This window comes from Tubulanus polymorphus, chromosome 10 (assembly GCF_964204645.1).
Source record: "Tubulanus polymorphus chromosome 10, tnTubPoly1.2, whole genome shotgun sequence".
Taxonomy (NCBI): domain Eukaryota; kingdom Metazoa; phylum Nemertea; class Palaeonemertea; order Tubulaniformes; family Tubulanidae; genus Tubulanus; species Tubulanus polymorphus.
The window spans coordinates 844,071-869,514 of NC_134034.1; the positions used below are offsets into that span (position 1 = coordinate 844,071).

The 25,444-nt window shown below is 42.6% G+C and overlaps 3 protein-coding genes and 1 pseudogene across 14 annotated transcripts in view; 1 reads left to right on the forward strand and 3 right to left on the reverse strand.

Annotated features, from left to right (window-relative positions):
• The window catches only part of LOC141911781 (formin-like protein), a 33,308-nt gene extending 32,300 nt beyond the window's left edge, over positions 1 to 1,008 (reverse strand). For all 11 annotated transcript variants that reach the window (XM_074802832.1, XM_074802831.1, XM_074802829.1 and 8 more), the window contains exon 1: positions 327 to 1,008. In XM_074802832.1, coding sequence (XP_074658933.1) covers positions 327 to 452 — 126 coding nt within the window. In that variant the 5' untranslated portion in view covers positions 453 to 1,008. The remainder of the gene's footprint in view (positions 1 to 326) is intronic.
• A 636-nt stretch (positions 1,009 to 1,644) lies between these two features.
• On the reverse strand, positions 1,645 to 6,016 carry LOC141911794 (CCR4-NOT transcription complex subunit 9-like). The gene is made up of 9 exons (XM_074802847.1): positions 5,843 to 6,016; positions 5,354 to 5,520; positions 4,941 to 5,061; positions 4,759 to 4,846; positions 3,755 to 3,861; positions 3,543 to 3,638; positions 3,119 to 3,217; positions 2,662 to 2,753; positions 1,645 to 2,469 (listed from the first exon to the last, which is right to left on the reverse strand). The coding sequence occupies exons 1-9, from the start codon at positions 5,897 to 5,899 to the stop codon at positions 2,295 to 2,297; spliced, it is 1,002 nt and encodes a 333-aa protein (XP_074658948.1). The 5' UTR covers positions 5,900 to 6,016; the 3' UTR covers positions 1,645 to 2,294.
• Positions 6,017 to 8,084: 2,068 nt separating this feature from the next.
• Positions 8,085 to 16,962, forward strand: LOC141911788 (SWI/SNF-related matrix-associated actin-dependent regulator of chromatin subfamily D member 1-like; annotated as a pseudogene).
• A 348-nt stretch (positions 16,963 to 17,310) lies between these two features.
• Positions 17,311 to 24,379, reverse strand: LOC141911787 (RNA-binding protein 45-like). 2 transcript variants are annotated; one of them, XM_074802837.1, is made up of 11 exons: positions 24,158 to 24,379; positions 23,439 to 23,662; positions 23,086 to 23,212; positions 22,725 to 22,901; positions 22,291 to 22,443; positions 21,772 to 21,889; positions 21,435 to 21,498; positions 21,080 to 21,337; positions 20,863 to 20,995; positions 20,036 to 20,248; positions 17,311 to 19,210 (listed from the first exon to the last, which is right to left on the reverse strand). In XM_074802837.1, exons 1-10 carry the CDS (start codon positions 24,366 to 24,368, stop codon positions 20,046 to 20,048), a joined length of 1,668 nt encoding a protein of 555 aa, XP_074658938.1. In that variant the 5' UTR covers positions 24,369 to 24,379; the 3' UTR covers positions 17,311 to 19,210; positions 20,036 to 20,045. The 2 variants fall into 2 exon arrangements, with proteins under 2 accessions (XP_074658938.1, XP_074658937.1); XM_074802836.1 differs by having other exon boundaries at positions 21,435 to 21,501.
• Positions 24,380 to 25,444: the final 1,065 nt, after the last annotated feature.

Sequence of the window (25,444 nt, forward strand, 5' to 3'; positions counted from 1 at the left end):
TCTATAGACACCTTTAGGAAAGGTGTCTGCCTCCATAAATCCCCCTATGACATCATCAAATTGTCACTGCTAGTGATTTGGTCTATATACACTTCTAGAAAAGATGTCTACCTACATAAATCCCCCTATGACATCATCAAATTGATTTCTTGTCCCAATGAACTGTGGAACTGGGTGCTGAACTGGGTCAAGAACTGTGGAACCATATCCAGAACCATTTCCATGTCATGAACTGTTGAACTGGATCCTGAACTGTGGAACTGGATCCTGAACTGTGGAACTGGATCAGGTGCAGAAGTGGGTAAAATAGTTAAATTGATACTTACAAGAACTTTAGTGAACCTTCGCTCCAACTCGGAGCCATCCGGCATCGGCGTCCTCTGAACTGGCATCGCGGGCGTTGAAGAATGATTTCGATTATAATCCGAATTTACGCTTCCCGCATTACCCATAATACACTCCTCTACTGATCACGTGACCTACACGATGGCGCGTTACGACGACAAACATTCATCTGAATCCCAGGACACGACGTCTTTAAATCCAAACAATGAGGCATCGAACACACGGAAAATTCTATCCAGAGTTCCTTAACAAATTGAGGATATCCACGGAACGAAATAAAGAGAAATTCTTTGTAATCCTTTCTTTGGTAGTTAAGCTAATCCTACCTACTACGTTTCTCGAAATGAATGAATTTACACAAATTGACCCCCCGAGTTTCAGTAGGGGTAGCCGCCCTTTCCGTCAGTCAGTGGATAGACTGAGTCTGAGAAAAACAATACAAAAACTTTCAAAAAGAAACTTTTTTTTCGAATAACACTTTAACGCATTAACAACGGTAACTTATCATTGTAATCTAGAAGTGTTTATCCTGGTGTCATATTGCCTGCTTTCACCTGTTTAAAGTCCACCGTGAATTCATCATTATTTCCCATTATTCCACATATTATTTTTAGCAGAAATCGCTCGAAATGAACCAAACCCGGAAATGATCGGTTTACACTAATCGGCGTATTGTACGAGTGAACTAGCGGGTGTCGGATTCGGACGCGGAAACGGGTCATACTAAAAGGCTTCGATTCCGGCCTCAGACGCGGATCAGATATGTCGCAATTTTCCCGTGCCCTGAAAAAAATACAATGGCAATTTTTTTCAGGACATTTTTTTCCACCCGCATCAGATAGGCAGTCCGCATACGAGATTAGAATTATATTTGCTTTATCTAATATTTGAAATTACCAGCAGGGAAAGTTCTTACAGTACACTTTCTAGGAGAAACCTATCGAAACGTCGAAATAAGTTTACACCCGACTGCTTACCATTAGATCTATGGTCTAATGGTTTGAATGCTCGGCCTGGCGTGCTTGAGGTCGCAGGTTCATGTCCTACCAGCGTTGGGGTTTCTTTAAGCAGAAATTTTGCCTGGAGACGCCCGATATGGCATCATGACACATAACAAGCAATTTCATTTTCCGTGAAATTGTTGTTATCTTGGTAAGAAGTAATAAGTTAACCGAAACAACATCTTGTGCAATGAATTTCCTCACTTATAGAAAGAGCCTCCTCCACAGACAAACTTAAATATTTAATACAAAATCTTTATTGCGACAAGAAATGTTACATTTTTACACAAGTTTACAAGTTTATATTACACTTTTAAATTGAATTCTAAACCGTTATACAAGTTTTCAATATGATGTTTTAATTTCTTATAACTTTAAATTTGTCATAAATAATCAAAGCCCGCATGATGCAAATCCTTAAGATACAGGGAGATCTGAATCGTGATATATATCTCTAGATAAAATGGACTGTGCATTTGCCATGGAGTAGACTACCTCTAATTATCAAATGCTTCGATAAGAATGGGCAGTCTACTGTAGACCGAGTCAAGAGTGGACAGTCTACAGTAGACTAGAGACACAGCCCACAGTCTACTGTAGATCAGAGTCAAGAGTGAACAGTCTACAGTAGACCAGAGACACAGCCCACAGTCTACAGTAGACCAGAGACACAGCCCACAGTCTACTGTAGATCAGAGACACAGCCCACAGTCTACAGTAGACCAGAGACACAGCCCACAGTCTACTGTAGATCAGAGACACAGCCCACAGTCTACAGTAGACCAGAGACACAGCCCACAGTCTACTGTAGATCAGATAGGATTGGACAGTCTACAGTAGACCAGAGACAACCCCACAGTCTACTGTAGACCAGAGGAAAGCTCAGTTCTACTGTAGATCAGAGACAAGCCCACAGTCCACTGTACCGTACAAACTTATTTCTGTTATTCACTTAAGCATCTCTCCGTGAGGAGGCATGGGTATCCCGCGCGGGTCTGGAGTCTCGAGATTCTTCAGTAATTGAGCGAGCCAGCGTTTCGTCGAATTATCGTCCTTCAAACAGTTCGCGAAGGTCACGTCCTTTAACTGGTCCGGTAAACACTGACGCAGCGCCTCGCGAGCCCTGAAAACAACAACACAACATACGCCATCTATAAGATAAACCATGAACTAGATATCTATAGTCCGAAATGCTTTTTCGAAATGCGAAATGATATTTTCATTTCTGTATATTTCTACATATAGGTTATAGATTGGATATCTCAAATCACTTCACACATATGCCATCTATTAGACGTATCGGACACTAACTTACCGAGGATTATCGGACAGTCTCAGGTAACATCGAACGACATGTTTTAATAATCGAGCCGATTGATCTTTAGCTAAATGGAGCACCATTTTACCCTGAAAAAAAAAAAACAATCATTTTCAGTGTAATGAAGCATGGTACAGAGGGATTTGAGAGCAATTTCCTCTATGTGCTGGGATTTCTGAAATGTTGTCTTCACTTTTTTAGTATAAAGCATTGTGGCTTTCGAAGAGGCAGGGTTCGAACCCGATGGCATTGCTTAAGCTAGTGTGGCAGGGTCTAGACGCCCAATCAGGTTCAAATCCCTGCTGAGTGAGAACAGTAGAGGAGCAGCGAATATTCTACAATGCGCTTTGAAGAACAATGATGAGGTAATGAAGAGGATGTCAGGAGGGGAGGGGGGGGGGTGAAAGAGAGGGGGAAGTAAAAGGGAGTGAAAAGGGGTATTAAATATACTGACCAGAATCATAGCGACATGCGAGAATCGTTCGTACGTTTGGCAGATATAAGACAAACCGGTTTCATCCAGTAAAATCTTCTGTAGAATAAACGTCGCTACCTGAAAAATATGCAAAATCATGAAGTAACAGTGAATTGAGGGGAAGGGCCAACACCGTCCCTCCTTAACCCGTACAGAATCTGGATAATTGTCTCTTCTCTCCCCTGACACTCATGAAAAAACTCCTGTACAATCCAAAACGGATCCAGTTCCAGCTTGCGAGTTAGAATCAAGAGTTAGAATCAGTTCACTTAGAAATGTTTGAAATCAAAACCCTAGAATTGAGTTCAAGAGGCGAACTGGCTCCCTCCCCTTCCTCCCTTCACCCTCCCCTTCCTCCCTTCACTCTCCCCTTCCTCCCTTCACCCTGGAATGAAATACATACCGTTTTTGACAGTTCACTACCCGATTCCATAATCCTCAAACAAAGTGGAATGATTTCAGTCGTCAATAGGAAATTTATCACTTCTTGTTCATCGGTCTGGAATATATTAAAAACACCATCACCAGATGGCGGCACACAGCCAGTCAGTTATATGTAACAATTCAAAATGGCCGATGTACGGAACGGCTGTGCCACCAGGTGGCGATACTTACTTTGACTAGAGCGCCGATGACTCCGAGACTCGTTAAACGCAGATATTCAAACGGTCGAGTTTTACTGACTGTGTGTAAAAACGGGTACAAAAACAACGGGATATGAGCTGAAAATAAAAACAATCGACATCACGATGAATATCAGACATCAGGGTCCGTCCTGGGTGTAACAGGGTCCGTCCTCGATATAACAGGGTCCTTCCCTTCAGATCGGTCCGTCCTGGATATAACAGGGTCCTTCCCTACAGACCGGTCCGTCCTGGATATAACAGGGTCCGTCCTGGATATAACAGGGTCCGTCCTGGATATAACAGGGTCCGTCCTGGATATAACAGGGTCCTTCCCTTCAGATCGGTTATTCATATATCACAGGGTCCCTACAGATCGGTGATTCCTGGATACACAGGGTCCCTACAGAATAGTCATTCCTGGATATACAGGGTCCCTACAGATCAGTCATTCCTGGATATAACAGGGTCCCTACAGATCGGTTTTCATAGGTCTATATCACAAGGTCCCTACAGATCGGTTATTCATATATCACAGGGTCCCTACAGATTGGTGATTCCTGGATGTGAGGTCAGAAGGGAATTTGAGGGGCCAAGGGCTATCACTCAGAATTTGAGGGATTTTGTACTGTCAAAAATGGATTTTGGTATTTGAGGGATTTTAGGGGCTGTAGGAACCATGTGTTATTACTATAGACTTCTCCTGAATGTCTACTGTTTATCTCTCGGTAAACCATTGTTTTAGTAATTTTGTAAGCAAATTCCTAACCTCAACTAAACTTGGTTTCTAATTAACCAGTAGGTTAACAATTAGGTAGAAAATCCTGGTCCCAACATTACCGATTTAGGACACTGTGCAACTACAAACATTTCCAATTGCCTATTTCTGTTTTGGCCATTTTGCACAAAAAGGAGATTCAAGCAGCTTTGATAGTATTTTCATTTCGGAAGAAGTTTTTAAGGAAGCATTAGTAGTACGTAGGGACCTTGACCTACCTCTGAGAAACGCCGACCTAGTTTCCGGATGAGATGCGACACATTGTAACAACGCTAAAGCATTACAAACTCTGTTCGACTGATGTGCCTAGAATAAAATAACAAATAACATTGAAATCATTTCACTCTTGTACCTCAGGGAAATCATGATCACAGACAGCTAGGAGTGGATTAACACTTACTGTAAGATTAGGTGGATTAATAGCGGGATAAATGTTGATAATCTCTTGCAGTAACGCGGCAACCGTACCGAACGAGTTCCACAACATCGGAGCCAAATCCGGAACAACTTCTCGCTTTTTACTGAACAGAAAAAACAAAATTAAGGCCAATCGTCATTTTGCTTATTTTAAACCATTTATCCTTAAAACCCTTAATCTGCTAATCCTCTAAATCCTTAATCTGTTAATCCTCTAAATCCTTATCCTTATCATTATCCTTAACCTTCCCTCAACGCAGGGCCTGGTTTTTCGAACTGCTAACATTGATTCAGTGGTGAGGAATCCAGAATCAATGGTAGCCGAACTGCTTCTTGTGGTTCTGGTTGCTGAAATATCGCTTCTAGGTTAGAGAAGCAGGAAAGAAGGGGTCCTACCTGAGTTCCAGTAAAGCATTCTCTCTAGTTTCTTGATACGACAACTCAATAATCCATTGATATATTTTATCTCTGTCGACTTGTTGTTGAGTAACGCCTGAACCGGGACCGGGCGTAGGTGGTTGACCTACACCGCCGACTGCAGGGGGTTGACCTACATTCATCATCTATAAAACCATACAATCATTATATCACCATATTCTATAGAAATTTTAGTCTCTAGGGCCAAAAGTGCACAAATATGAGGTTAATTTTCATCATTTCAAAATGCAATAACGCCAAAACCCAGGCACTTAGTCTGAATACCAGTCCTTGTTACCGGTTCCCTACAGTTGTTTGTGGAATGATGGCTAGGTACTAGACTAATATCTGAGATGTCTTAGGACGGTGGAGGAGAGGGGGCTTTTTTTAATAGCCGTTTTACTAGATAGAGAGAGAGGCAGGGAGGCCAGGGCCCAGGGTATATTTTGGGAGGGGTAGTTCCTATACCTGTATAAAGTTATTTTCAGTAAGGTATGAATTGTTGCTAACTGTAGTTAAAACCATCGAGACCGACTGTAAAATCACGTCTACACAAATACAGCCTGAAGAATGTTATTACTTCACACTCCAAATAAATATTCTCACAGTTCACAGGTTCAGTTCGCTAACAATTCAATTCACTATATCACGTTTCAGGACGAAGGTGCGCGCTAATTGGCGGTTTAGGCACTTATAATCGCGTGCCAGGGTAGGTATTAGAATGGGCGCTAAATCACGGTTGCGGGACTTCGGAATACCGGTGTCGAAATCGTCATTCGCGGCTAACAAGCCGGCGCCTATTCGAATATGTTTGTTAATTCTTGTAAAGTGAGGTCGTAACTAAAGCACTCCCTCGGTTAATGAAATAAAGAAAGTCGCACGAATGAATTTGAGGGCCGTACCTAGCATTTGAATCTTAGGGGGCAGAGAAACTCAAAAAGGGGCAGTCTAGCTAGAGTTATGACAATAATTAGATTAGTGGAAAAAGGGCACCTTTCTAAAATTTCTTGGGGGCATCGCCTCCCTCAGGACCCCTGTTACTAGCACCGATGAAAACAAACAACAAAGAACAAGCTTTATTTATTTTTGTTACACACAGATAACTCCAGAGCCAATGAAACCAGAGTAAAACTGGTATTGTCATGAATAAAAGTTTAAATCATGCTTAATATAAAAAGGTTTACTGAAAACTTTACATGATTCACCGATAATCCTCCGATGAAAAATGTTGCAACAACTTCAATGATCTATCGTCATAATTATCACAATATTTTCCAACAACAATATATCACTATCTCTTAATTTCATAAACATATCCCAACTTATTGATCCATAAAAATCAGACTCAACGACACTTGATGACAATTCACCAATGAATGGTTACGAACACACGTGTATCTCATGAAGTATCAAGCATTCTATCATATCAACTATGTATTTGTTTAATTTAATGTTTTGAGTTTATTGCGCGTTTAATTGGTAAAAGGTTTATTAGAAGTCGAGCTCTGATAGAATGCTAAAAATGACATCACGAGATCGAGGACACACGTACTGGTCAAACCTTAAGTAGTAAGGTATCGGTAATGTATGAACCATTGAAAAACACCACTTTGAAATTATCGAGATAAAACTTAACCAAACGAACAAAGGATTTAATGATCATATGAATGCCGTTTTATTCTTAGACAACAATTATACCTAGATGACAATAAGACATAATTGTGACAACGCTAAATTGTAAGTTACTGTTTTGAACCATCGAAGAAATCTGAAAACGACTGATCTTCGTCTGACCTCTACCCCTAGACCTGTCTGGTATGGTTGAACCTGCCGGGAGATATTAAACCCCCCACCAGCATAGCTCGCAGGGTCACCGAGGCGCACAAGCTACTACACCGCGTCAAGCCACGTAGTAGGAGACTTTGTGTCGAGTTTGTGTTGTTCCAGTGGAATAAACACGCGACCCGGCGACACCTCTATACACTCGAGGCGTATGTAGCCTACTTGATAGAAAACCGACCCCCGTAAATAAAATTTAAGCGAAATTGAATACCCACGTACTACTGCTGTAAGGTCGACCATAGTTCCAGGACGCGTTAAAGTCTAGAGTACCTTTTTTGGCCAAGTCGTGAAATCCGTACAGTGCCGCAGGGCGTTAAATTGCATACACGTGTTCTATTCTTTATAGTGGGTTTTTAAAAACTGGGTCATGTCAGTGTAGCGTGGAAACAGAAGTGTTACGCGTCTAATGTTGAAATGAATCTGCGTGAACTTTTTGAAGCCTGAATGCGATGTCTACGAATCATATGTTATTACACTACTACATGTACAAATAAATGAATTGTTCAAATCAGTAAATGAAAACAGTGAGATCGCCAATTTCATTTCTCCCATCATTTGAATAAAATTCATCACAATTTTCACTCCAATTTAATTTTTTTCTGCAGTCCTTTCGAGGTTTTATGTGCAAAATACTCAAATAAAAAATAAAGTAAGCTCCGCGCCAAAGAAGGCCTATTAATACTATTTTCCTTCGGCTTCACCCCTAGCGCCCTCCCCCACACTTTTTTCTTGAAAAATCCGTACTTTAAGTAATTAAGAAGGCCTTATACGAATAAATGAATTTTCAGGAATGGTTCAAAAGTGCAATAGAACCGGGTGTGTCTGTCCAATGTAATCTTGTTGTTATTCGGACGCAATAAATCTGAATTGTATTGAATTGAATGAGAATTATCGAGTAATAATGGCGTCGCGAGGAGCCGGTTTTCCAGGCAACATGCAGAGATTTGGGAGTCCAGGAGGAGGGATGAGAGGATATCCGCAGCAACCCGGTTATCCGGTATGTTACCACCAGTTCTATCCGAGATTCTAAACCATTTTTAGCGCCGTTTTCCTCGAAATCGAGCTGAAAACGGCGTCGAAATAAACAAAGAAAATTTGACTTTTTCGGTTTCGACTTTTGTGTGACACTACAGAAATTAGAAAATCCCTTTTTTTGCTTTCTACATCTTCTTGACCTTATTTGGCAGTTTTCAGGCCCACAATTTGACTGCTCTGTAGATTGTCTATGTGAGTTGCTTGATCCAGTTCCACTCATAGAAGTTATAAGACTCAGTCATTGAAATGTTATAGTTCACTCTCCTCGATTGAATTTAAAAAGTTCTGAATAACATTATAGGCTAAATCACTTGGTCATCTGGTTCTCGAAGTTTCACCCAAAATCTTCTCAATTGTGGTATTATTGGTATCCTTACTTTGCTCTATTTATTTTGTAGGGTCCTCCGCGACCGGGCTACGGGCCGATGCCCGGCCAGATGGGCGGACCACCGAGAATGGGCATGCCACCGCCGGGTCAAATGCCTCCTCATCCTTACGCCTGTAAGTATTCGAAATTTCATTCATACGGTATTCCTGACCCTTAAGAAGTGTTTTCCTCACGAGAGGTTCTTCCTCGATAGACCTCATGAGGGGACTCTGATTCTCTGCCTTTATCTCATCGTGAGAATGGTTATATGTCGGCCTAGCTTGACCTCATGAGCGGCCTCTCGCTAAAAGAGGTTACTGTGTTTATCTGATGGGGGTGGTCTTCTTTGCCTCGTGAGGAGCCCCTGATTCAATGGGGCTAACTGCCCGTATCTCACGAGCATCAGCATACTATAGCGGAACCTCGTTTGAAACAAGGCATCAAATTCATCATGTTGTGCAAATCTTATTTGATTAGATTACACGACTAGCAAATTATGATAAGGAAAATCAAATCTGATTTGACAAGATAAATTCACCTATATTTTCTGGTCCCGTGAAGTTCGTTGTAACGAGGTTCCGCTGTATTACTAGTGTATCTGCCGCACTTAACCTCATGAGGGACTACTGCTGGCGTCTCATGATCGGGGGGGAGGGGGGTCACTAATGAGAAGTTGTATCTGCCTGACTAATTGTCAAGCTGTGTCACATATAGTAACGTTGCGTGTTTTTGATGTTCAGCTTCAGCGAGTTCCGGGAAATCGAGTTGTAAGTAAAATGGTTTATTTTCCTATTTATATCTGATTTCAGTACGTGTGACTCTGTGACTGTAGTCAGTTTTTAGTTTCACTTAGGTTTTTACACAATTTACAATATAGTTGTCTGCAAACAATCAACAACTCTATATATACACTCATTAAGATAATCGAGATGAACTATAACACTTAAGGGGGAGTTGGTGAGGGTGGATAAAGGAGTTGATGGGGTGCGGAGGGATTGGTTGGTCGGCTGGAGAAAGGGAGTGTTGTCGTTTGTGATGGTTTTAGAAGCTAGGGTTATAAAGCGAATGCTAGCATGTAAACATTGGTCTATGGAACTGGGTGGTAGTGGTAAGAGGTGATAGGGTTCAGGGCCCTGTTTCACAAAAAAGTTAAACTCAAATTCTTGGTGTAATTGCCATTAGTTACTTCATTTCTTCGATGAACACAACAATTCAAACTTAACCGTTTAAGCCTTAAACTTTTTCGTGAAACTGCACCCAGGGCTTCACTTGTATTCAATAAATGCTTGAAGCTTTATATCCCCCCCGCCAGACACATCCCTCTTTCCTCTGACCCCCCACAGAGACTCATCCCCCTCCCCCCCCCACAGAGACACGCCCCTCTCTATCACAAAGCTGGGTTCATTTCACCAATCTTGAATTCAGTCATGTTTATCAATGTATTTTCAAGCTCTCAATGTTAGCAGTAGTTTCGATGTTGATTAATTTAGTTTTCCACGCATTGTTTATATTTTTGCTTTTTAAGTAGATTTCACTTATTTCGTATTCACCAAAACGTAGATATGAATAACGCCTAAAAGATGAACCCAGCTTGACGTCGTTAAATTAGTCATGATCACGACCAGTAGGGGGCGACGCTAGGGCGGGGATGTATTCAACTTTTTTTAAGAAACCGCTCACTAATGAAATCTACCTTTATTTAGCGTCTAAATCTAAAGAGAAGAAATGTCTAAAAGACAACAACATTGACGATGGTACGTCTGTCCATGTGTGTGTGTGCATGAGGCGCCATCTAACACCGCATGAACGAACTAAAGTAGATTTAGTCACATTTCATTTTTAGAGCCATATTTTCTTTTTTTTGTAGTTTTCAGGAAACCAAAGTTTTTGCCCGTGATGGCTTGTTGCTAGTGCTGCTGCTGCTGCTGCTGCTGCTGCTGCTGCTACCTGAGTTGATTTAAAAAAAAACAGCCTCATTATTACGCCTTTTTCGCGTTTGGTGGCCATCTTGGATGGCGTGCGTGTAGATTTAGGCAAAATTTCATTTTCCAAACGTTCACAAATCCATCCAATATGGCCGCCCAAGATGATATGAATGATTCCGTTGATTAAAAAGAGAATCTTGGTTGTAATTTCTGTTTCTATTGCCGCCCGCCTGTTATTTCTGTGAATTGCTGTTTTAGAAAAGCATGTTTTTTCCACTATTCTGGATTCAGTTCCACAGTTCTGGATCCAGTTCCACAGTTCTGGATCCAGTTCCACTGTTCTATACGCAGTTCCACAATTACTGGATCCAGTTCCCGCAGTTAAAATTTGACCTAATTTTAACTCTCAAAGCTAAAAGAGTAATATCTAATTAATCGATCTTGCTCTCTGGGACTCGGTTTTCAGATTTAGCTCTGGAAATGAACTAACTTCTTAAACTCTATGAAGTCAAACTATACCAATGAACTGTAGAACTGGTTCTAGATTTCATAGCTAGATTTCCTAGATTCCTTTGATGAAAAATAGGTAAAGACGAAACCTTGCTTCGATTGATAACAATCTACTCGTTCCAATGCAACCCGTCAGGGAAAAATCCTGCAACAATTTCGCTCAGTTCTTTTTGTCGCAATTTTGTATTAAATCTGTTTTTATTGTTTTCGTGATTTTTCTAGTGATGCAGCATCGAGCCTCACTCGCCGCAGCTATGGATCGGAAGAGGGTTGGCGGAGGTCCCCCTCCTCAGATGAGTAAACCAACTCCGTACGTATTCCCGTTAGTTCTCCGCGCCGGGCAATATCCCCGCTCTCCCCCCCTCCTACACAAACCACATCCATAATTTTTCAATTTTCGATTTTCCTAGGAAAAAGAAAAAGAAGGTTGCCGATCGTATCCTTCCGCAGAAAGTGCGTGATTTGGTCCCCGAGTCGCAGGCGTACATGGATCTACTTTCGTTCGAACGAAAATTGGATCAGACTATAATGAGGAAACGTCTGGACATCCAGGAGGCGTTGAAGAGACCGATGAAGGTGAGCGTTGCTCAAACTTTCCCTCCAATTCACCATGAAGCCCCCCTCGCCTAAATTTCCTCCGATTATTGTCGATATGTATTTTTCAGCAAAAACGTAAATTACGTATTTTCATCTCGAACACGTTTTATCCGGCGAAACAGGAAACAGAGGTAAGCGATGCAGTTACCACGGTTACGCGTTTAAATCTCGATGTCGTACGCATAGCATCGCGATATATCGCTTCGCCTTTTTACACCCTTAAACTGTCAATCTAGCGCAACTTTACAAAATTGGAAAATATCGTCGATTATTTAGAAAAAGAATTTCAAAAACATTGATTGTTTTATTGATGAAGTTGTTAATTTGATTAGATCTGATTGATTGATTAATTCATCGATTAATTAATTGATTATTTGCTTAAGTAATTAGTGATCTAGATGCACTGCTTTAGTTGCTTGTATTACTTGCTTGTATCGACCCCTCACCGGTAAAGATGGCCGCCTCCTGTAAACCACTCCTATGATATCGCTATCAATCCCGGCAGCTATCCTCTAAAAAATGCGTTCAAATTAAACCGGGTCGATAACTGATTTCGGACCCAGTTCCGCGGTTTTGCGAGTTAAGATTTGATTTACGAGTTGACTTTTGAAAATGAACTAACTTTCACTGAGGAGTTACTGCAACTCTAACTCAATAAAACTGTAGAACTGGTTCGCGGTGCTTGAAGGTGATTCGATGATGTCATAGGGGGAATTCAGGACGCAGCCATGGTTTCCTGGCTGTTTTAAGTGTTGTAGTAGTAACACATAGTTTGTATAGTAATCGACCTGTTATGATTATTTGGAAAACAATTCTATGTTAAATTTCAATTCGAAAAAATAAGTAATTCTATTTATATATCGATCGACGTGTGATGATATTTAGAAAACAATTCTGTTTGATTTGAATTCGGAAAAAAAAAACGACCTTGATTCGGCTTGGAAGGTCGTTTAGATTATGAAGTTGCGTTCAATAATGAGCAGTCCGGTTGCCCATGGCAGCAATGCCGATAGCCGGGTACGTTAAACAATGACCGCACTAATGAGGTTCAGTTATCGCAACTATTACAGGACGGAGAAGAGACTGTTGCATCGTGGGAACTACGAGTCGAAGGTCGTCTGCTCGAAGACGTAAGTCCCGTTGCCGACAGAATAAGAGTCGTCGCGGAGATAACTGCTACAGTATTGTTGTTATTGTTATTGATTTACAGCCGAAGGTCCCGATACGAGTAAAATACCGAAGAGGAAATTCTCGTCGTTTTTTAAGAGTTTAGTGATTGAACTGGATAAAGATTTATACGGACCAGATAATCATTTAGTGGAGGTATGAAACAGTCCCCCCTCTTACTCCCCTCTCCCATCCCCCCTCTTACTCCCCTCACCCATCCCCTTCTTACTCCCCCTCTCCCATCTCACTCCCTCTCCTTACTCCCCTCACCCATCCCCTCTTACTCCCCTCACCCATCCCCCCTCTTACTCCCCTCACCCATCCCCCCTCTTACTCCCCCTCCCATCTCTCCCTCTTACTCCCCCCTCCCATCTCTCCCTCTTACTCCCCCTCTCCCATCCCCCCTCTTACTCCCCTCACCCATCCCCTTCTTACTCCCCTCACCCATCACTCCCTCTTACTCCCCCTCTCCCATCTCACTCCCTCTCCTTACTCCCCTCACCCATCCCCTTCTTACTCCCCCTCTCCCATCTCACTCCCTCTCCTTACTCCCCTCACCCATCCCCTTCTTACCTCTCCCCCTCCCATCTCACTCCCTCTCCTTACTCCCCTCACCCATCCCCTTCTTACTCCCCCTCTCCCATCTCACTCCCTCTCCTTACTCCCCTCACCCATCCCCTTCTTACCTCTCCCCCTCTCCCATCTCACTCCCTCTCCTTACTCCCCTCACCCATCCCCCCTCTTACTCCCCTCACCCATCCCCTTCTTACCTCTCCCCCTCTCCCATCTCACTCCCTATCCTTACTCCCCTCACCCATCCCCTTCTTACTCCCCCTCTCCCATCTCACTCCCTCTCCTTACTCCCCTCACCCATCCCCCCTCTTACTCCCCTCACCCATCCCCTTCTTACCTCTCCCCCTCTCCCATCTCACTCCCTCTCCTTACTCCCCTCACCCATCCCCTTCTTACTCCCCCTCTCCCATCTCACTCCCTCTCCTTACTCCCCTCACCCATCCCCTTCTTCCTCCCCCTCTCCCATCTCACTCCCTCTCCTTACTCCCCTCACCCATCCCCTTCTTACCTCCCCCTCCCATCTCACTTCCTCTCCTTCCCTTATCCGCCCCCTCACCTCTCCCCTTCCCATCTCACTCCCTCCCCTTACTCCCCTCACCCTCTTACTCCCCCTTGCTCCCTCTCCTTACTCCCCTCACTCACTCCCTGATTTAATGATTACATTATAATCATTTTGATAGTGGCACCGTACGGCTACGACTCAAGAAACAGACGGATTTCAAGTGAAACGTCCCGGAGATAAAAACGTTAAATGCACCGTTCTCCTTATGCTCGACTATCAGGTATATTCAGTAGTACTCACCACGTTATAGTGTAACTACAGTTGAACCTCGGGCAATGTTTCCAGTAATTACAAACCTAGAATTTCTTACAGACTAATTTTGATAATTTCATACCTGGATATAACAAACTATCAGTTATAATGAACAGATTTTCTGGTCTCCTGAAGTTCGTTGTAACGAGGTTCCGCTGTATATAGAACTATCGGTTATAACGAACAGATTCTGGTGGCCCAAATGTTATCAGGTTCAACTATAGGAGGCTTGGAGTTAAACCTGGTTTTGAATGAAGTAGTAATCGATGTTTGTTTGTATTTGTAGCCGATGCAGTTTAAACTAGATCCACGTTTAGCGCGGTTACTCGGGGTTCACACTCAAACTCGGCCGGTGATTATCAACGCTCTGTGGCAGTATATCAAAACGCATAAACTACAGGACCCTCACGAGAGAGAGTTCATTAACTGCGATAAATATCTAGAACAGGTATAAACTGTGGGCATCGTCAAATCTCAGACAACAGATCAGGGAATTCAGTATTCCCTGTTCTGTATGGAATCTGGGGTTTTTCCACCAGGTGGCGCTACTCTAGGATGAATTAATTTAGTTTATGATATCGTTGTATTGCAGATATTTGACACGCCTAGAATGAAATTTGCCGAGATTCCTCAGAGGCTTCACCCGCTCCTAATGCCTCCTGATCCGATAGTTATCAATCATATTATCACGTAAGTATTCGAAGCAACCCCGGACGTGTGAATTCCTGAACCACTCTCAAACTAGAACCAGATGCCTCTCAGCCTGACACCAATTCAGACAATCTGCAGCCTGTAACCTGCAGCCCTTCAGACAATCTGCAGCCTGTAACCTGCAGCTCTTGGGACAGTCTGCAGCCTGTAACCTGCACCCCTTCAGATTACCTGCAGCCCTTCAGACAATCTGCAGCCTGGAGCCTGTACCCCTCCAGACAATCTGCAGCCCTTAAAACAATCTGTATCCTGGAACCATCAGCCCTTCAGACAATCTGTAGCCTGAAACCATCAGCCCTTCAGAACCTGCACTCCTTAACCCTATCCCTCTGATTTAAACCCTCCCCTCAGTGTCTGTAAGATGTACCGATTATTGTAGAGTTGAAGGTCCGGATGCTAAGAAAACGTCTTGTTACGATATTTGACGTCGAAGTCGACGATACTTTAAAACAACAGATGAATTCATTTCTACTCAATACGCAAAGTCAACAAGAGATCACTACACTGGATAACAAGGTATTTATACTTCCTCACTCGCTGATCCTCGACCTCACATGCCGCAGTATATCCTCACTCGCTTGCTGGGGGATCCTTCTCGCTCGCTTAACCTCCTACTCACTTGCCGCAGTATATCCTCCTCACTGGGGGATCCTCCTCTCTCGCTGATCCTCGACCTCACATGCCGCAGTAACACTTGTGATTATATTTTGTAGATTCATGAAACGGTGGAAACGATCAATCAATTAAAAACGAATCGAGAATTCTTCCTTGGATTCGTCAAAGATCCGCAACAATTTATCAATAACTGGCTGATATCTCAAACTCGAGATCTCAAGGTATCGTATCAGATTGATTTTATCAATAACTGGCTGATATCTCAAACTCGAGATCTCAAGGTATCGTATCAGATTGATTTTATCAATAACTGGCTGATATCTCAAACTCGAGATCTCAAGGTATCGTATCCGATTGATTTTATCAATAACTGGCTGATATCTCAAACTCGAGATCTCAAGGTATCGTATCGGATTTTATCAATAATTGGAATCTAACCGGTACTGTTATTGTAATTGTAGACAATGACCGATGGTTAGCGGGAACCCGGAGGAGGAACGTAGAGCCGACTTTTATCATCAACCGTGGGCTCAGGAAGCCGTCTGCCGATATTTCTACAGCAAGGTTTGTGTTCTCTCTACTCTCCCTTTCTAAACCCTTCTACTCGGTCCGTTATTTCAGGGACCCTATGACCTATCGATTCTTTAAAATGGAAAATGTTTTTGAAGTCGCTTGAAACTCGTTTAATTTGAACGGTGTAATTGTTTTTGCAGGTTCAGCAGAGAAGAGTCGAACTGGAACAAGCCCTCGGAATACGAAACACTTAAAACAGTCCTGCTACTTCTTATATTGTACACTGAGAGTAGGTCTAGTACCGACCTTGCCATCAGGCCTCATTTCTGCTACCGACCAGGGGCCAGTTGCATAGTCGTGGCTAAGACTTAAGACCAGTCTAAGACCAACTTAGTTCTATAGCCAATCTAACAACTTAAGACCAGTCTTAAGATTTAAGACCACTTCTGGACTTAAGTCGTGACTGTGCAACTGGCCTCTGGTCATCATCGGGACTCGGTACATTATCGTCTGGTAGTCTAACTAACCAAGAGCTATTGTTTCGTTGAACTATTTGTTGTTAAAGGGGAGGGAGGACTGTGTAACCCCCACAGTAACTCAGACTAGAGATATGAGGGAATGCTGATGTAGTTCCTGTTATACAGATTCATGTGTTGTATATAAAGCGTTTATTTAATCGATAATTTTGCATTTAATCGTTTACCTTGACCTTCGATTGAATCTTCGTTTCGGGTATTGTAAATGTAAGGCCCGCTCTGATTGGCTAATATCCACCAGTCGTACCGGTATATGTAAGATCGATGCTGATTGGCCCGTGCTGACAGCTAGAGTAGTGTTATTTTTGTACCATGTTTATATCGTGTTCGGCGTCTGTATGAAAAACACTCGATTGTAAATAAATGAATAAAGAAATATCGTATCCTACAATATTTGACTAGTTTTATCATTGTTTTATGGTGACGGGACCCGATTCTGGTAATCAACGATACCAAGAAAAGCGTCTTGGGGCAGGCCTTCTAAACTGGGAGTAACTTAAAATTGGCCGAGGTTAACTCGTATTGAAAATACCAGTCGATATAGCCTGCCTCTGATGAAGAGGATGAACATGAGGCATGATCTCAAGTCACTGCTCTATTTGACCAAAATGGGGTCGGTGGTGTATGGAGAGTTGCTTCAGTACTGACAGCTCTATCCCTGGTGATCAGCTCCTTTGTTTCCTCCATGAGATAAACAGACAATGAACAAAAACGACAAGTTTTAGTTCAGTTGAAAGCGATGTTGAATTTTATTGCGACAACATTTATTCATAAATCATTACAAACGACGAGAGATAAAACATTGATAGTTTACAGAATAAACGACCGACCACAGTCTGTGGTATTCCAGTTAGTCTTATACCAGCAGGTATCGATTTTAAAATATTACAACATGGCCGCAGATGCTGAAATGTTGGTTAAAGATAACCGGCGGATTATAATAGCGTCGTAACGATGAACTTTTAATCGTCACTATATCGACTATCCACTGGTTTAACTCTAACCAACTTTTCAGCAACTGCAGCCCCAGGAATCTAACTATGTATGATTCACCAATGAATGACGTGTCATTATCAATAACACAATTCATTAATAGTTTATTTGTTCATGATTCTAAAATAATCGTTTAAACGGTTTTCAGACCGGAGACAGTTTTAACATCGACAGTCAGATTCATCAGTGACGATAGAGAGAGAGAGAGAGACAGAGAATGGGTCGAGTTACCAAAGGTACGATAGTTTCGCGCTTTAAACAAGTGGATTCAAATCAAGTTCCACAGTTTGACTCCACCATTCATTTTCAATGTCAAAACCCTCTAAGGAGTCAAATATCAACAACAGGTAACTGTGGAACTATTGTAGATCTAAGTATCGAGACCCAGTTTTATGGTTTTAAGTCACCGAGTTCATTTTCAAAGCTTTCACTATATAAATCGTAATCAAAAACTGTAGAACTGGGTTTTAGGAGTTAGTTTGTTTAAACAGGGTTTAGTTAAAGTCCTGTTCTGTTAGTAGTCTAGCTGTTATAGCTACTCAATCAGACGAGGTCTTAAGAATTCGTCTAGGTCTAGTTACATCATTAAATCCTCAAAAATTTTCATCACTTGCGTCTGAATATCTCACAGAATCGGTAATAAGTGCTTTAGCGAGAAAATACAGAGGCAGCTCTTAATTGAGTCGCTGTAAGATGACCGTCTACAAACTCAAAATACATTACACTCTATCAAACTGATGGGACAGTCTCAGACACTGACCTCCCTGACCCCGATCCACAGCGGCCATTTCACAATACCTCATCCGCGAGTGTCCGAATTTAACCTCTCGATTGAGACTCAAAAACTTCTACAAAATTGTTGAAAATGTCCGTCACAAACTGCGAGAAACTCTTTTCCAGAATCCCGCTGTACTACAACATAACTAATTACCTTAATGACAATATCGCTAATTACCACGGAGCCTAATTAGTCTATCGAAGTCTGACGGATACGTTCATGCTTATCGAAACCAGCGTTCTTCATACTTACCAAAACCCCCCCCCCACCCCCTCACTTAAACACGTGCTAAACTCTTAGTCCAGTAACTTCTAAACTCATTTCATCTACATAAAAAACCAACACTTTTTTTTTTTTTACAAATTTTAAAGTTCAAAAGACTAAAAAGTGTCTTTTGACTTTATAAATTTGTATATGGCAGGCTATGAATAGATACACCCAGTCCAAGTACACGTAACTATCCTACAGCAACAACATAGACATTATAAAACTAAGTCCGATTCTTGTTAAGTCTGCCATACGTACTAATATCGGCGTCGTTGTTAGATCTGGTCTTAGACTGCGGTCTAAGTCTGTATGTAGTTAAACCCGCGTCCGGTCGGATCGGGTTTCATATCTCACCTCCTGTCACTGTTGTGTCATCAGGTATAGTTCAGGGGGCTCTGCTCTGCGAGTCTTCAATCCAGCACTATTTCCTATAAGTCGTCTGTGAGCTGTTGTTTTATTTTTAAAGTCGTCTGCTGTTAAAGTCGTTTGTGAGACTCTCTCCTCTCTTTGTTAAGTCGTCAATTCTCTTTATTTTTTTATGTGTGATTTTTGTGACTGTCGTCGTCAAGAATCTTCCTGTTTTTATTTTTAAACTATAAAAAGAGACAGAACAACAAAATCTCAAAACAAATGACAAGTTTTTAACAGTTTTAAACATTTCACCGGGCAAAAGTCAACAATTTTCAGAATTTGTCAGACTGGCTACAAATCCTGATTGACATATTCAACTCCCCCCCTGTTTCCAGTCCAGTCCAGTCCGGTCTGGTCCGGTCATCAGATCTGACATTGATTTCATTTGAACTCGTTTTAAATTCTAGACTTCAAAATTCGTTATTATACACATGTTATACCTTACCTTATAAGGAGTCATACTATAATGACTCCCGCGTCAAATAATTACAGTGAATTTTTGACTCAAACTCTTAAATTCAGAGCCTGGAGACACCAGCTAAACAGAAATAACAGTAAGTATCCAGTTCTACAGATATCAGTCAACAGGGTACCTACGGATCGGTAATTCCTGGATAGAACCAAGCTTCCGCGGCAGGGATTCGAATCTGATGGCATCGAGATTACCACGGTACGAAACCCTGCCACACCAGACCGAGTCGCAGCAGCTACACGCGCTTAGATGATGCCATCATTATCAGAAATCCCATTTTATCTTAGCCTGGGTTTTCCAATTTACAGAAATTTACCTCAGTGATTATACGACGAGCAATCTGATTGGCGCCGCAAGTTTTCGCACGGTAAACATGCGCACCCGGTCTAGCGTGGCAGGGGTTCGTGCCGTGGCTGAGTGTAGCCATCGGGTTCGAATCCCTGCCGAGGGATGACGAGTCGGCACCAGTGGAACCCCGACTGTTGAACTGGGTTACATTAAGACGTGTTACCTCTCTCTGATGAAGTTATCTTACCTGTTCGAATTTAATCCCACGATTCAGATTTGCGACCACGTTTCGGAGACGGTGAACGTTCTCGCGGGTTGACGCGGCTAGCGCCGGATCGTCGAGGTGGGTCGGCGATTATAACCTTCACGTATTGTCCGTCGATCGTTCGCTGATGCAGACAATCCATCGCTTTCATCGCCGAATCTTTCTCCGAGTATCTCGCGTAACCATAGTTCTTACCTACAACAATAAATACATTGTTCAATATACGGAACCTCGCCTATCTGCCCGGAGCCACCCTCTCAGACAATATATAGCCCAGAACTGCACCATTCTGCCTGGAGCCACCCTCTCAAGACAATATACGGCCCAGAACTGCACCATTCTGCCTGGAGCTACTCCTTTAGATAGTTTGAAGCCTGGTGCCACTCCTTCAGACAATCTACCTGAAGCTTGGAGCCGAAACCCCAGACAATCTGAAGCTTGGAGCCAACCCCTCAGACAATCTGAAGCTTGGAGCCAACCCCTCAATCTGAAGCCTGGAGCCAACCCCTCAGACAATCTACAGCTTGGAGCCACACCCTCAGACAATCTAGACTGAAGCTACTCCTCAGACAATCTGTAGGTATTACAAAGTTCAGCCCTCCCTCCCTCCCCCTCCCTCCCCCTCTCTCTCTCTCTCTCTCTCTCTCTCTCTCTCTCTCTCTCTCTCTCTCTCTCTCTCTCTCTCTCTCTCTCTCTCTCTCTCTCTCTCTCTCTCTCTCTCTCTCTCTCCCCCTCCCCCCCTCTCTCTCTCTCTCTCTCTCTCTCTCTCTCTCTCTCTCTCTCTCTCTCCCTCTCCCTCTCTCTCTTACCTGGAACCATATAAATCTCAATGAGATTCCCGAATCGTTGAAATGCGTCTATCAGTATCTTATCGTTGACAGCACGAGGCGACATGACTACGAATAAACTCTCCTGAACCGGTGAATCACGCGGAGCCCTCGGCTGTAATTACAGGAAAACATGCGGCTCGAATTACTATCAACAACCGATCCAACAATCACTACAGTTCATCGCTTGAATCCTCACCTGCTGCGGAGGGAGTAGGAAATCGCAATACAGTTCCGCGTTCGACGAGCTGTTACTATAGTTACCGCCCGTTCCGCCCATACCGCCGCTATTCATATAGCCTCCGCCGACGCCACCTATACCACCACCCCCGGAACTACGATTCAACATCGACGTCATATTCTGTAGCATACCGGCAACATTGTTACCGCCTCCACCGCCGCCAAGACCACCTCCGCCCATACCTCCTCCGCCTTGAGTCTGCATCGTGTTCGTCAACTATTGAAATAAAATATCGAATCAAATACAGAATTGAATTCAATTTCCGAAGTTTTTCTCTAATGAAAACAACGCAGGAATTTCGCAATATTTTTACCTGCGTTAACATTTGTAGAATTTGTGACTGATCCATATTGTTGCCTGCACCCATACCACCGCTACTACTGGAAAAACAGCAAATAATTACATCTCTGTAATACGCTGACCATTCGGCTGACCATCAGGTACATAGACTGACCATCAGGTGCATAGACTGGCCATCAAGCACATAGACTGGACACTAGACTGACCACTCGATTGACAATCAGGTAAATAGATTGACCACTAGACTGACCATCCGCCTGATAGACTGACCACTAGGCCGAGTTTGACTCACTGCTAAGTTGAATTCATTGAGATCACTAGTAGGAAAGTTAAATCGACATGATACTTACTTGCTGGATTCAGCGTAGCGAACACTGATCTGATAATTAGGAGGATATTCAAATCCATTTAATTTCTGTAGAGCGTAAGCAGCGCATTGAGGAGACACGTAACTAGCATAGACAATACCTACAAAATACACCGGAGAACCCTCGTTAGAACCCTGAATCATAGAACCAAATGGAGAACCCTCGTTAGAACCCTGAATCATAGAACCCTCGTTAGAACCCTGAATCATAGAACCGAATGGAGAACCCTCGTTAGAACCCTGAATCATAGAACCGAATGGAGAACCCTCGTTAGAACCCTGAATCATAGAACCAAATGGAGAACCCTCGTTAGAACCCTGAATCATAGAACCAAATGGAGAACCCTCGTTAGAACCCTGAATCATAGAACCCTCGTTAGAACCCTGAATCATAGAACCCTCGTTAGAACCCTGAATCATAGAACCGAAGAGAGAACCCTCGTTAGAACCCTGAATCATAGAACCGAAGAGAGAACCCTCAGATGCCGCAGTAAGCTCTCACCTCTACGACTGTTATACTCGAAATAGTCCAGACCCGGACACAAATCAAACAATGATTGTAACTGTTGCCGGGTGACGTCAAGCGCCGAGACGAGACCTTCCAAATGACACGAACCAGCGCCTAGACCGAAATTCTGTATCATATCCATCGGACCTATGAATAATCAAAATAAAATATTCAGTAAACATTCCCTGGACATCCAGTAAACATTCCCTGGACATCCAGTAAACATTCCCAGAACATCCAGTAAACATTCCCTGGACATCCAGTAAACATTCCCTGGACATCCAGTAAACATTCCCTGAACATCCAGTAAACATTCCCTGGACATCCAGTAAACATTCCCTGGACATCCAGTGAACATTCAGTAAACATTCCATGGATATTCTCCAGCAAACTTCAGTCAAATCAAACATGGATTGTATAACACTCACCATCATTCATTCTACCCATACTAGTGGCGCCCCCACCGCGGTAATCATCCCGGTATCCGCCGCCACCTCCGCTCGGGTATTCCCCGCGGGAATCCCGACCTCCGCCGCGATCGTTACGATCTCGAGTATCGCGGTCTCTCTTCACTCCTTTCGGTTCGGCAAATATCGGTTTAAACGCTACAATTAATAAACATCGAGATATCAATCTCAAAACAGAGATATCAATAACAAAACAGATACCAGTTCATCAATCTCGAACAGCGATATCAATCTCAAAATTGATATTGGTGGTCGAGATATCAAGTGAAACTTATTTCAGAAATCGCGACGAAAATCTCGGATATACATTAATAATACGTACTCGGGTCACATGATTCCAAGGCCAAGGCCGCGTGATGCGCGCGGAAATATTTGACGTAGGCGAATCCTTTACTGTTACGAGTTTCACGATCGCGGACAATTAAAACTGAATCCAGTTTACCATACTCCTGTAATAAATAACAATCGTTATAGATCCCGGTTTAATTTAAACCCAAGGTGAAGGTCTAGTTTCAAAGTTTTTAGCACAATTAGTTAAAGGAGTTTTAAAACGAATTAAAAGGCATTTAGTTCAAATTAAAAGGGGTTTCAAGCATTATTAAAACTATTTTCTATTTTGAAGAATCAAGGATCCCAATGGAGCTGAAACGTTGAACCGAAACCCGATTAACAAACCGTGAATTTCTCGCGAACGTCGTCCTCCGTGTAATGTTTCGGAACCATCAGAAACAAGCGTAACATTTTGACGTCCTCGTTCGGGTCTCGTCCCGAGCCCTCGTGACGACTGTTCGCTAGCAGCACTTTGATCGGTCGCGGGTTGTCTTTCAGGAATTTACCGTTCATCTCCTCCATAGCCAGGGCTGCCTGCGACGTTTTGCGGAACTTTATGTAGGTCACGCCTGAAATAACGCAGGAACCCGAGATCAAGACTCAATAATCATAGTTTTCATAAACCTTGTTTAAACGTAGCTTTTAACAGATGTTGATTCAATTCATTACCGATTTAATTACTTCAATGAATTGTCAAATTAGAGTCATCTCTATTTTTAAGTCCCAATTTGAATTCTAGTTCAATTTACCAAACGGGATGACTTAAAGTATGAATGAAATTCTAGGTGGTTTGTCTTCTGGGCGACTTGACATTTAGACAACTTAAGACTGCAACCAAGAGGGTTCTTTCTTAGTCCAACATTTTGCCCGGAGAGAAATTCTTTCTTTGTTTTACAAACCCCAAAATAACAATTTTTAGCTTGTTAGTCAATCCCCCACACCAAAAAGACCTCCACTCGGCAATTGTGAAAAAATATCCCAACTTAAGAAGTTATTCACAGATTAGGTGAAGTTGACATAAAAATAGTGGTAATAAAATCGGTGTATTTGTTATTTGAATTTACCTTTATCCATCCCGGTGCGGCGATCTTTGACGATCCAAACATCTTGTATTTCACCATATTTCTCAAAACTCTCCCTAAAATCAGCTTCGGTGACTCCTTTAGCGTGTACGACGAATATCCGACTGAACGGGGGGTGGTCATCGCGCCCGAAATCCCATGTTCTAGGCCCGCCGCGTCCTCTTTCGAAATTATTACTATCAGTCGACGCCATTTTGTAAGCTGGGAAGAATGGATCTTTTAGACCGTCAAGTGCTGCCGCCTATCGTATGTGCATTGTGTCGTTCCAGTTCAAGTTGAAATTTATTTTAACGGATGGTTATATAGGCCTACAGAGATTAAAGGGGGAAACAAACAATGAAATTGTTGATAGTGAATATGTGAACCAACTTACTTATTACTCGAATGCCGCAGTAGGAATATTGTGGGCTCGGTTAGTTCACATATTCACCGCTATCGAGATACATAGCGGCAGCACTTTACGGTCACGATCTGATCCACCGATCACTTTCTGTTTTTTTTTCAAATCTGAAATCCTTAAATAACAAGCAAGAAAAACATCGTGATTTCAAAGTAGATTACAGACTATGTTTATTATATAATAGCGTTCATTAGTTATAGTATTGATATAAAAAAATTGACATTGTTTTCACTTCAAAAACCACGGCGCTGGGTTTCAGCAAATTCAGTCGTAAATTTCACAAATAATGTTCTGGCAAATCGTAAACTTATTATTTCAACATTTTGCGGCGTATCTTACAATGGCAAGGTTCTAGCAACGGTACAGTCTCCCAATCCTCCCCCCATAAGTCCATCAAATTTCTGCACACTGCAGTTAGAGTTTGTCACATAGATCACCATAGGTCCGGTTCCACAAAGTTAAACCAGACAATGGTTTACTTGCTGTTGGTTGTTTTTCATGTTTATCAATTTGAGGACAACAATTCAAACTTTAAACCGTTTCAAACTGAAAGGAACTTTTTGAAGCCAGTTTCTGTGTAAGTACCATGTTTGTTCCGCACAGACGAGACCCGGCGCCCATCTCGTGCATCAATAGTTCATTCGGCAATCTAGAAACTCCTTCCCATCCGCGGTTCAGCCTCATGTCATAATTCATCGCTATTTTCGATTTTATCCAAAAATTCGTCGACTTTTCGCAATTCGCGCGTCAGCGATTTCCAAGTGGCCACGTGAACTATAGCCCTAACGACGTTCGAACGCTTCTTGCCGTGTCGGTCTAATTCCGGCTGGTGCGCCTGACCGAACGCCACTTCCGCTTCCTCGTGCATT